This window comes from Gymnoscopelus braueri (assembly GCF_963280865.1).
Source record: "Gymnoscopelus braueri genome assembly, chromosome: 6".
Classification (NCBI taxonomy): domain Eukaryota; kingdom Metazoa; phylum Chordata; class Actinopteri; order Myctophiformes; family Myctophidae; genus Gymnoscopelus; species Gymnoscopelus braueri.
Window position 1 is genome coordinate 38,639,886 of NC_137607.1, and position 12,870 is coordinate 38,652,755.

At 43.5% G+C, this 12,870-nt stretch overlaps 1 protein-coding gene across 1 annotated transcript in view; it reads right to left on the minus strand.

Moving 5' to 3' along the window:
- p3h2 (prolyl 3-hydroxylase 2) overlaps positions 1–12,870 on the minus strand; it is an 82,498-nt gene that overhangs the window by 21,688 nt on the left and 47,940 nt on the right. Inside the window, exons 2-3 of the mRNA XM_080431911.1 lie at positions 8,421–8,573; positions 7,198–7,387 (exon numbers count right to left, since the gene is read on the minus strand). Of these exons, the coding sequence (XP_080288037.1) occupies positions 7,198–7,387; positions 8,421–8,573 (343 nt within the window). The remainder of the gene's footprint in view (positions 1–7,197; positions 7,388–8,420; positions 8,574–12,870) is intronic.

The window sequence follows — 12,870 nt, forward strand, 5'->3', positions numbered from 1 at the left end:
AAAACGCAGATCAAAACATGCCAACTATAAACAGCTATTAACTGTTCCCTTAGTAACAATCTAGAGCTTTTATGAGGGCCCACATTTGGAGAAATGTGATTTCTTTGTGTTGAAAACACAAACTGAAAACAAAGTGAACTTAATGGAAAACAGACAGTGGAAGTGGGCAGTCCTGATCTGTATCAAATTAAATAGACATGATATCATTGTCACGATCGTAACTTAGATCAAAAGTACGTCTACTATAAATTGTATGGAGTGCAGGGATTTTGTCTCCTTATTGTTATTTGGAAAGAGGATAAATCATGATTTTGTTCATCTATCAGGAGATTTCACAGTACGCTGTTATCACCCCCTCAAGTCTCCTCCAGCGGACTAGTTATATACATGATTGATGCGCGTGTTTGTTAACGTGTGTGCTGAATTGGTTTGTTTATGGGCGCATGTGCTTGAGTGTCTGCATGAAAATGTCTACAATTGTTTGTACGTGCGTGCGTGCATCCACATGCTTGAGTATGTGACTACAGTGAGGTCAAGTTTAACCCATTAAGACAGGGAACGCATCTGTGTAACCACTTTAACCATTATTTTATACTACGCTCTGAGCTTGTAGATCTGCTATTTTGGAAAAATCTTGAACATTTTTGCAAATCTTTGAATATATATATATTTTAAAGCGAACATTTGTAACTTAAATCTGGGAATTCTACAAATGTCTTCTAAATCCTAAAAGTATCAATGCAAAAAATGATGTTGCTATTTATCAGCGGCTCTTAAACTTTTTCATGTCAAGGACCTCCCAAAATGATATGTATTTGGCCACGGACCCCCATCTGAAAATATTTTGTTCCAGGGGAGGGACCGCCAGAAGCAAAGATTTGAGTTAAAAATGTATGTATATATTCAAAGATTTTAACACATTTTCACAGTTTTTTTCAAAATAAATAGCCCAACGAAATCATAAAATTACACAGATGCGTTCCCGGTCTTAATGGGTTAAGTGGCCACAGCAGCACTCTTTCCAAGAGAGAACTGTGCTGTCATCTCTCCAGGAACCAGAGAGGGTGAACTATGTCATGCTATAACCACGCACGACAGCAAAGGGACGCGGTTTCTCAATCTCAAAACCATCATTAGATTACGTGTGGAGATTGAAGCCAATGTACGAGGAAGTTTTCATACGAAATCAACTTTTTCCATTCGACACAAATAACAGACAACATTCAACTGAAGAAAAAACATGTATACGCCTCCTTTGGCCAAATAAACTCTATCTGTCATCAAATATTCTCCACCGCTGTGGGTTTACAGCAAATGATCCCCTGATTAGAAGTCAAATAAAGCCCGGCCAAGAATGAATTACCCAATTTTCACTGTTTACGAGACATGGGCCATACATACGTTTGAGACAAAGCACACTAATCAGAGATTACGCTGCAGCTACCACCTGGCTCTTTAGTGATAAAGGGCAGTCTCCAGCTAAGAAAAAAACCACACAATTCACAATAGCTGCTGTGTGTACAGTACATCAGTAAAATCATATGATTATCCTCTGGTGCCAGTGTTTTGCTATGGTTAACACTCTTCTCACGCACCTCCCCCACAACCAGCATGCTCAATGTTCTCCAGCTGGCCGACTGAAACCCTGTGTGCCCTCACACTGGATGTGCACCATGCTATGCAGCACCGCTTTGGAGCAACAAAATGCAACGATAACACAGAACATTAAACCGAAAGCTTTACTGCTTGTAGGCAGTGAAGGGTGCTTTACGAGGAAAGTGAGGAAATTAACGCTTGAAAGATCTGGGTTTCTATTGGGCTGTGCTGTGCCTGTGGGTTTCCTGGTCCAGGCAGCATTACTCAGCACCACTTTGGGCCAACAAAATGCAATGATATATACATAAATGCATAAACTGGCAAATCCACTGCTTAGTTTGTGGCACCTTTTATGACACTGTGGCTCACACTTAATGATGTAATAATGAATCATTGCAAGAAATATAGAGGGTTTTCTATTTGGCTGCCAGCATGTTGAAGATGTGTGCTGGGATTGGAATGGTTTCATACTGACCTCAGTAATTTTACTGACTAAACGTGACGGACTGTTGGAGCTGTGTACTTCAGGTTTACAGAAGGAGGTGTGAGAGAGAGAGAGAGAGTGAGAGAGAGTGAGAGAGTGAGAGAGTGAGAGAGTGAGAGAGAGAGAGAGAGAGAGAGAGAGAGAGAGAGAGAGAGAGAGAGAGAGAGAGAGAGAGAGAGACACACAGACAGAAACAGATAGACAAACAGACAGAAACATGCAGAGAAAGAAGGGAGGTCTTGTTGAGAATCAGCAGAGTCCCGGTGGACTCAGCTCTGTTCTGGCCCAGGCTCAGAGCATCTTCTGATGCAGTTAGAGACGGTAATAGAGCATGTCTTCCCAAATCCCCTGAGCTATACTGCGGGCAGCCAATAGTTTCAAGCAGCAGAGCATAACACTTCCACACCAACTACGATGGCCTGGTTCCCATTAGCTTCTCACCCAGGGAGCTTCTCAGTCTGCGGTAACGTCATGCTGAGCTGTCCTCTCACTCACTCACAGGGCTGGAGAGTGCTTTCTTCAATCAATGTGTTGCTATGGTTCAATGAACGTTGCAGAGAGAGATCCAAAGTCACTGCAACATGTGGACGCGCTTTGTTACCTTAAAAACACCCTATGAGTTATTCATTCTTCCTCTTCTTTATTTTCCATTCCTCCAATAGAGTTATCCGAGAGGGCTGCGTTCAAAGGCTGTTCACAGATCTGGAAAAGCACTTACAGCGACCCTAACAATGTTTTCCAATGACAATATGGGGGATAGTAAGTGGGAAAAAGGCTGAGAACAAAACTGTGTGTCACCTTTTAGAAGCCAAACCGAAGTCTAATATGCTATAAAATAGCACAGGTGCTAAGGTCATCTTGAATTAGATTGTTTTGAAATGTACAGTGCGTAAAGCAACGATTCTCTTGAAGATAATGTGAGAAACACATGTGCTGGAGAATTTACTGACTCCCCCTATTGTTGAAAAATTGCAGTCGTATTTGATTTAGGGTTCTGAGTGTACTGGGACACGCACACACCATGCTTTCATAACATTGTGGGTTTGAATCCACAGAGTTATATCTAACACAAAAGCCACTTTAATCTTTTGAAAGTGACATCCTTTCTTCTCAACATCATTATATTTGACTTTTATATCCCCCCTCGGGGCAAGCCAAGAGAATCGCATCATCATATCCAAATATCATATCTTTCACAGTCTGTACTGCCAGAGGAAACTTGGCAACCAGCAAATGTCAATAACGATGGCACCGTTTAAAGTATCACCTTTGCTAATCTATTATTTAGAAATATTCTCCTAATCACATGCCATGAAAAACATGTTTCAACAGTGAAGTTGGTAACACAAGATTTCTTGGTATCGGGACCACACACACACACACACACATTCCTGTCTCCTCTCAGTTTTTCTCGCTTTCTGTCTCTTCCTCAACTCTCTGCCCTCTCCATTCCCCTCCATCGAGTTTCTCTTATCAGACATTTGACCTTTTGCCAACTGCCTGCTAGGGCAGATTCAATCACCTATGAGCACGCAGACAGTAATGCCCAATTTATGCTCCGTAGTACGACAGTGTCACATGTAGAAAATAGCAAACTCACAATGTGTCGCAGAGGTACAGCTAATTGCAGTTGTAGATGATGATCTGCTATTTTCGGTATGAATCATGCTTAAGCTGGCACAGCCCTGAGCCGTCTCAGTACAACAAAGTGCATGGCGGTCGGTGGTTTGTGCCGTGCTAGTAGAGTCCCCCAAATCATCATTCCTTTTGTGTTGGGACTCCAAAGCTTCCCATAGTCTGTATTCCCTCCGGCTGGAGATTTCTAAACCCGCTCATCCACAGGGTCGACGTGCATCTAAACATTCACACCGACAGACATTCCCACATCAACAAACATTACCACATGAAAGATAGACTTAACAACACAGCAGACCGCAGCGTTTCCCACGGCGGGTGTTTTCTCAGATGGGAGAAAAAGTGCAGCAAAAGCGCAGGGAAGGTGGGTTGTAAACAATGTAATTCATCACGGCAAGGACAGGCCTGCGCTCTGTTTCTGATAAAGACCTGGTAAATAGTTTATTGTTTCTCTGGGTCTGGCAGTGTAGAGACTACACACAGCAGATTGTATCAGCAAATCATATCCAGTGCTGTATATTTCCATATGGTTGCTTCACAGGTAGCCTACAGACAGGGGAGCGTATTCAAAGAGGTGGCTGTTGGCCCTGAGTGGGGGTTACAAGCAGCATTGCCTTTTGTTCTACCTGAGGAGACAGAGGGCATGTCCCCCCCATCCCCCCTTCCTGCCCTTTACAGTTGCAAATGTGGGGGCCGGGAGGTGGGGGGCTCACCTTTGAAGGCTGACACACCCATACATGTTACCTCCTCTTATTCAAAATGTGACCACTGCTATAAAGAACCATACTGAAATGCATCTTGGTGTGTGTGTGCCACTCCAGGCCGTTGGGCTGTGGAGATGGTTGGCTGTTCTGTACTGTCTGTACTGTCTGAATAAACTGGAAGCAACGAAACCTCACTAACTAGTGATGACTCCTTCATTCTACAACCATTCATTCTCATCTCTGGGACAACAAACTTATCTGCAATATGGCGTTGTTGACAACTATAAAAGCAATAGAAACCTTTAAGTCTGTGGTTCTCAGATACCACATTATGGCGTCGAAGTCGGCAGTCGTGTTGGTTTGGTTTTTTGGAGGCGCAAGTCTCCAGGGATACTGAGCCAGGCGTCGAAAGAACGTGCGGCGGGACATCGGGGCGACGTGACGACAACTTTTCGAGGATCTACAAGGAGAGGACTTCATGACCAGGTCTAGGACGGCTGCACGACTCATCTGGCTGCTCAACATATCTTCTGCGGTCGCTAGAAGGGCGCGCTGCGGTGCAGACGGCAGAGCGGAGAAATTGGTGTGTCGAATTTCTTCGTGGCGGGTATGTTGTGGGGAGAGGACAGCGGGTGCCGGCAGAGTGGAGGACTTGCGATGATGGGGTTCTTCGTGGAGAGTGTGGTAACGCATCTTCAGCGATCGCAAGTGGAGCGCTCTGTTGTAAACATGCAGCTATCTGTTGACAATCTGGGTACGGCGCTGGAGCACGGCTGGGTGAGAAGATGACATTGAGGGAGACTGCAAGAGTGACATTGTCGAGCGGGACACTGCGCATATGGGACCTGGGGTTATGTTTTTGTGATAAGGGTGGGTTAAACTATGGGGCTATGGCTGCCATGGGAAGTGATGCGAGGGTATTTTTTTTACTTTCTGGTCTCCTGTGTTTAATGTGAGTTTACTTTGTGGATTATTGTTTCATTGGGGGGTACACTGCCTTCTTTTTTCCGTGTGGGCACTTTCGTGGTAGTTGTCATATATGCTTGATGGTACGGTGTAAAACTTAGGGATAAGAATTAGGCTATCTTTGAGTATATTTTGGTGACTGGACGAGGGGGACATTGATCTTGGGGGGTGGTGCTATCGCTTGGTGGGCGTGATTCGACTGTATGCTGTCAGCTTCCACTGGGTGGCTGTGTAATGTTTTATCCTGGAGTTTAAAAGGCTAACAGAGGGATCCTGCACGCTAATTAGTTTTGGGGGTGTCTATTTTATGTAATTCACCGTGTCGCTGTACTATGTAATTTTGGTTTTTGTATGTGCATTGTTCTGTGTGCTGTTGTTTGCTGTTTTAGTTTTCCTGAATGTTAATTTTTTTTTCCTGGTTGGTGTTCCGGTCGCTTTTCATGGGGGGCGGATTCTTTGTGGTTCTTTTGAAATATACGTGTTTGTGGAAGACGTTTGAAGTCTCCCATGGGGGGTCTGCTGTATATTTCCATATGGTTGCTTCACAGGTAGCCTACAGACAGGGGAGCGTATTCAAAGAGGTGGCTGTTGGCCCTGAGTGGGGGTTACAAGCAGCATTGCCTTTTGTTCTACCTGAGGAGACAGAGGGCATGTCCCCCCCATCCCCCCTTCCTGCCCTTTACAGTTGCAAATGTGGGGGCCGGGAGGTGGGGGGCTCACCTTTGAAGGCTGACACACCCATACATGTTACCTCCTCTTATTCAAAATGTGACCACTGCTATAAAGAACCATACTGAAATGCATCTTGGTGTGTGTGTGCCACTCCAGGCCGTTGGGCTGTGGAGATGGTTGGCTGTTCTGTACTGTCTGTACTGTCTGAATAAACTGGAAGCAACGAAACCTCACTAACTAGTGATGACTCCTTCATTCTACAACCATTCATTCTCATCTCTGGGACAACAAACTTATCTGCAATATGGCGTTGTTGACAACTATAAAAGCAATAGAAACCTTTAAGTCTGTGGTTCTCAGATACCACACCAGCTAACCAGATCATACCTGCCTATATAATACTGGAGGGACTGTTCATAGACAGTGATTCAAAGTACAAGTGATCATACTATTTAAACGAGAACTGTGATTATGCTGTGCTGTGGAACCTACACAGTAGATGCAGCAATAGTCCTATTTTAGTAGGGAACAGAGTGCTACAAGGAAAATCTGGACGTTGCCTCCACCGTGGTTTTCCATTATGATATTTCCAATGGAATTTGTTAATTGGACTTGGATAACGTCTCTGTCGGGTGGAAACCTCATATGTCCAAAACTGTTACTTTTCAGGATTCAAATTCAAAAGTAGCAAAAGTAGCAGATCGGCAAGCTCAAAACGTGTCGCTTCGTGCCGCGGTTCAAGCTTGCAGATCTACTACTTTTGATACTTTTGTGTGGCGCTGTAGTATGATCAAGTAGGGCATTCATTTACGAAAAAGAATATGGAGATAAGAGGTTTCTGCCCGACAGCGACGATATATTAACCACATGCGCATTGATAGGTATTAGAATAACTGCAGCAATGACCAGACCGCACTCTCGCATGGCATGGCATCAATGGCCAATCAAAAAGAACAAACAGTGGTTCTGATGTAGTAATGCTGCATGATGGATGCAAGTGGACTTCTGTAATAGTAAAGTACACTAAAACTATTTTCATAGGCACATTTGTTCAACACGTTCTACAGTTTATGACTCATAGCATAGCTGTATGTTTTGGTGCTATAAATGTTAACTTCTGAAAGGGGAAAAATCCCTTACCTGATATGAGCTCCTGGAGGCTGTAGCGGTACAGGAGGTGGTCATGGCCCTGGAACTGCTGTGGCCCTTGGCAGAGGGCCCGACACTCCACATCTGCTTTGTAATAATCTACCAAGGCCCCCTCGAACAGCACTATGGCCCCCTCATAGTCCCCTCTGTCATATAGCCTCACACCAGCTGTGAAGGAACGCTGGGTACACAAGAGAGAGAGAGAGAGAGAGAGAGAGAGAGAGAGAGAGAGAGAGAGAGAGAGAGAGAGAGAGAGAGAGAGAGAGAGAGATGAATAAATGTAAAAGTACTTCTTTTGTTGTGTTGTTTTTGTTACGATCGGAATGTGTGGTTTATTTTCTTCATTTCATTCTGTTAAGTATTACTTTTATGTTGTTGCGTGCTGAAATGTAAAAGCACTTTGAACTGCATCCTATGTATGAAAGAAATATCTAGTTTTGTAATAAAAGTGCTTTATAAAAGGTACATTTGACATGGCTTTTAAAGAAACACAGAAAGAGAGGGACAGAGAAGGGAGAGAAGTAAAGGTATGTGGATTTATTTCTTCCTTAATAATAACAACCTTTACAGACACAGAGAGAGAGGAAGAGTGAGGGGGAGTGAGAGAGATAGACAGAAATACAGAGGAGAGGAATTCTCCTGCTAACCACAAACAGCACCAAGTGACCTAAACGAGTTCTCTCTCATTAAACTGCAGTGACCGCAAAAACAAAGGCCTCCTTCATACGGGACAACAGCCACTGTTCACCCCGTGCAGATAGCAGAGGAGCATATTAACCCGAATCAGCCTCTGGCTGACTAGACAGTTTGGCAAGGTGCAAAGACATCTGAGGACAAAAGCTGGCAAAAAAAGAAGGCAGCATGCTGCAGTGATTAATGATAAAGCTGGATGATGATAAAGACGGACGTCGCTCGATTGGTTGATAGCAATGATGCGGAACGGAGGAAAGAGCGAGGGTGCGAACAATGGAACGATAGAACAACTGAAGAGAAGGGAGGAAGGAAGGAAGGAAAGGATGAAAGAAAGGGAGTGAGGATGGACGGGAGAGAAAGTAGCAAGGATGGTACGAAAATTAATTAAAAAAGGGAAAAAACGCAGAGAATACAAAGCAAGGAAGGAAAGAATGTAGGCAGAGATAATGAACAAACAAAGGAAAATTGTTTAAAACTAAGGGTCAGAATCCTTTACAGGGGACTCATAGGTTCTGTCTCACCTGGTGAGGTCGGGCTTCGCGGTCCACAAAGTGGTCCTCTTGGACGCCCTGCAGGTCCTTGTACTGCTCCAGGTTCTGACCCATCTCAACATGTTCTGGATTGGCCTGGAAGTAAGTGTGGGCCGCCGCCGCTGCCTTGTCGGGCCGCTTCAACTATGGAGACACAGGAATACAAAAGAAAATAGTTCAGATTTCTCTGGACAAACTCTGGAGTCATAAACAATTTCAAACAAACACTCAACATGCAAAAGTACATCAGAGACGGAGAGAGGGAGGGAGAGAGGTCCATCCACAGTTCAAGTGAATGGGAGATGCTGTTGTCATTTGCCAGCTGGGGTTCTGTGTTCATACACATGGACTGAGCCAAACAACATTTCCCAGCATTTGGTTTATTTCATACAACATCAGTTGAGGGCAAGAAGAAAATAACCATGACAGCCCCCTTCAACACATAAACACTGTCCTCAGTCCATCTGTCTCCAGCTGGGTGAGCAATGCCTTTAGTTCAAATAAATTACTAATTATATGCGGAATCCAACAAATTAAAAAATAATGAAAAACTGGAGACAGCCTTCAGAGCTTGCAACATTCTGGCAACTTTGTAACTTGTTATCACTTGGTAGAAAAAAGAAAATCAACATCAATAGAGTACCGAAGTCCTGACGTCACTCCCACTACCCCGTGATTTTTTGTATTTTAAATCCCATAGAGAAATCTCAGATCCCGTCATATAAGAACTGTGTTCCAAAAATAAACAAACCACCCGCCGATTTTGTCAGGTATGTGACTCTGTGTCGTTACATTTGATAACGACTGTGTTTGGATAAATTAGTACTTTTTCACCGTCAGTTGATGCTTCATATCCATATGAAATGGAACACAGTTCTTATATGACGCGATCTAAGATTCCCCTATGGAAATTCCAATACAAAAAAGAACTCCCATGACCCAGGGGGATAGCACCCTCTAGCGCCCTCTGATGTCAAACTTCGGTATAGAAGCTACGGTATGCCTCTGCTTTTACAATACAATATTATTTCTCTGACTTTCACAAATAAAGACTAATGAGAAATCATCTTTTGAAGATTTGAAAGCGTTAATGTGGTAGAATGCCTCATTATTGATGATAGATGCATCTAAAATATTTTGGGTGGTAATGTAAACTTCTCTGTCCTGCTCATAATATGACACTGAATATGGGTAAAGTATGTGCCTTTTTTACATAATGTACTTAGGCAAGAGATCTGAGGAAGTTCTTCAAATGCTCCTCCAAATGAGCCCCGACTTGTCTGCCAAAAATAACAAGGTACATTCAATCCATAACTAATTATACCCATCAGGCATTTTGGAACCCATTAGTAATTGAATAACTATGACAAAAGTGAATATTTTGAAGAAACAGACTGTTCTCAGACTCTTCCTGTCAGTGGGGCGAGCTGCCATCCTTTTGACGGAAAAATCTCCAGCATGATGGATGAGCTTCCTGAGCTGACAGAATGTGGGATTCATGACTGTTGACGCATCACAGTGAAATAATCACAGCGTTCCGCTCCTTAACCGAAACATTTGTGCAAAATAAACAAGATAGAAGTACTCTGGCAAGCATTGTCATTTCATGGGATAAGATAGAAGTGCTCTGGCAAGCATTGTCATTTCATGGGATAAACAAGACACACTAATTATTGCAGTTGTAGCTAGAAAGGATGTGTGTGTGTGTATGTGTGTGTGTGTGTGTGTGTGTGTGTGTGTGTGTGTGTGTGTGTGTGTGTGTGTGTGTGTGTGTGTGTGTGTGTGTGTGTGTGTGTGTGTGTGTGTGTGTGTGTCTTATGTGTGTGTCTTATGTGTGTGCAAGTGTTTGTGTTGGATGCGAGTGCAATTGCGCAAACTAGATATGATATGAATGGAGCTGAACGGGGGACAGTGCAATGTTTGGAACTTCAAGACGCTACTGGGACGCTACAGGGACGCTACATGGTGACGTAAACTTCCGCATTCCATTCTTACAATGGGAGTCAAAGCTAATGTCATCACTCTCATACTCAATCACGCTGGGTGGCTCACAAAAGTCCAACCCTCGTCTGCTGCTGCTCGCGCTGGTCGGTGACGTTAAATGCGTCACGGCAGCGGTACAGTAGTGCGCTACCGAGCAAAACATGGGCCAAAGAACGAATACAAATGTATACTGAACAATTAAAAGTACACGCTCCGACGGCTACAGGCGTGATAGATTTTTAGGCTGAATGTGTAGGCAATTGGACACGTGGTCTGCTAGAACAGTGGTTCTCAACCTGTGAGTCGGGACCGCCAGGGGGGTCCCCACATGATTTTGGGGGGGTCCCCAGATGACAGTGAAGTGACGATTTAAGGACTTTTAAGACCTTTTTAATACCTCAAAAGAAAGAAAGAAGAAAATAAGACCATTACTTCATCAAAAGTAATCAAAACTATACTATAAAAACTGGTAAAACATTAGCCAATTTGTCAAATAATATAACAAAGAGGCACAAATTGTGAAAATAGACGATCTACAAGCTCACAACGCTGAGCTTGTAGATCGGCTATTGTCACAATATTTATCTGTGGAGTCAAACTAAATGTAATGCCTCAACTCCTACAATTCCAAGTGCTTGTCAGGGTGGGGGGTCCCCAGTTCAAATATGATTATTTTGGGGGGTCCCCAGCACAAAATATGATAACATCCAAACTCCGTCCCTTTCTCCTTGAGTCGGGCAGTGAAGATCTGTCTGCAAGTGTCATTATATACATGTGTGTCATAATTGCGCTAATGGGTATATATTGTACAGACTGTCATGTGTAAATTGTTAAAATGATAGAAACCAGTGGTTGTCATATCTTAGCAGCTGGCCAAGCCCGTCTGAAGAACTGACAGCTAGACTTCTTCATAGTGTTTAATCCACTTGACCTAACAATGTGTAACTATGTAACCCTCACACCCCACTATATATCATTGACAGATCTTGTTGCGTGCGGACATGACATCACACATTCACTCATTTGTGGCTGTGCCTAACTGACAGTGAGAAGAGGAACACGCCATTCTATTGGATTAACTATTGGAAAGCTTATGCTTCCCATGATTATTGTATTCCCTCTGACATGAGACTTCTAAAACTGCTCATCCAGAAAGTTGCGTGCATCTAAACATTCACGCCGACAGACATTCCCACAACAACAAACAGTCCCACATGAAAGATAAACCGAACAACACAACAGACCACAGTGTTTCCCAGCGCAGGTGTTTTCTTAGATGGGAGAAAAGGCGCGGGTATGAAGGTATGAAGGTGGTTTGTATGTGATTCATCACATCAAGGACAGGCCTGCACTCTGTTTCTAATAAAGACCTGGTAAATTGTTTATTGTTTCTCTGGGTCTGGCAGTGCAGAGACTATACACACAGCAGATTGTATCAGCAAATTATATCCAGCCAACAGATCATACCTGCCTACTTATATATACTGGAATCACTGTTGTATGTCAATGCACGAGTGATACAAAGTTACTTAAATGATAACAGTGATTTTGCTGCACTGTGGAACCTGCAGTGATCGTAGAAGTCCTACTACCAAAATGGAATAGAGCGCTGTAGGGCACACCTGGAAGTTACCTCCATTATTACTTTAGTTACCTCCCACAACCTTCAAAAAGGGATTTTGGATAAAGGCCCATTAAGACAGTTGAAAAGGACCAACCTGTAGGTGTCGCTAGTGCAAGGACAGAAAGCACAGTGCTGGCTTCCCACCCACAAATGCAGCCAATTGTGTTCGTTGGAGCAGCCGCCGCCGCAAGCTGGCGGCACCGAACTCCAATCTCCACAGTGTGGTGGGCAGATACTTTACCCCTGCTATACATCCAGTTCTGCATACATTTTAAGTACTTCCTTAACTAACCCATTAAAACCGGGAAAGCATTGTGTCATTTTAGATTGTTTTTTTGCGTTGGCTTTTCAAATATAGCAGATCTACAAGCTCACAACGCGTCACGTGCCAAACTGCGAGCTTGTACATTTGCTATTTTTGAAACATTTTCTTAAAAATCTTGAAAGTGTTCAGAACTACTGATTTAGAAGGCATTTCAGGTCTTAATGGATTAAGAGTGACAGTGGCTCTAACTTTATATTTATTTATCTATTTTTGCACCCAACAAACCGTCATCAATTGTCTGAAATCAATCAAAAAGGAAAAAGATACAGTAATCTAACAAAGCTGAAGCATCTCCACTCACTGTACTGTCTCTGTCCAGCAGAGGCAGAGAGGAGATTCTACCTCTCATGTGAAATCTGAGGACTTACTTCTCCTGCCATGGCGTTGTCACAACCTCTGGACTGACTGAGGAATCACGGGTGGACTATTGTTTACCAGGAACTAAAAGGACTTCCAGATGTTAGGAACCTGGAAGAGGCTTTCCCACCATCGCACCTTCGCTCCTGCTA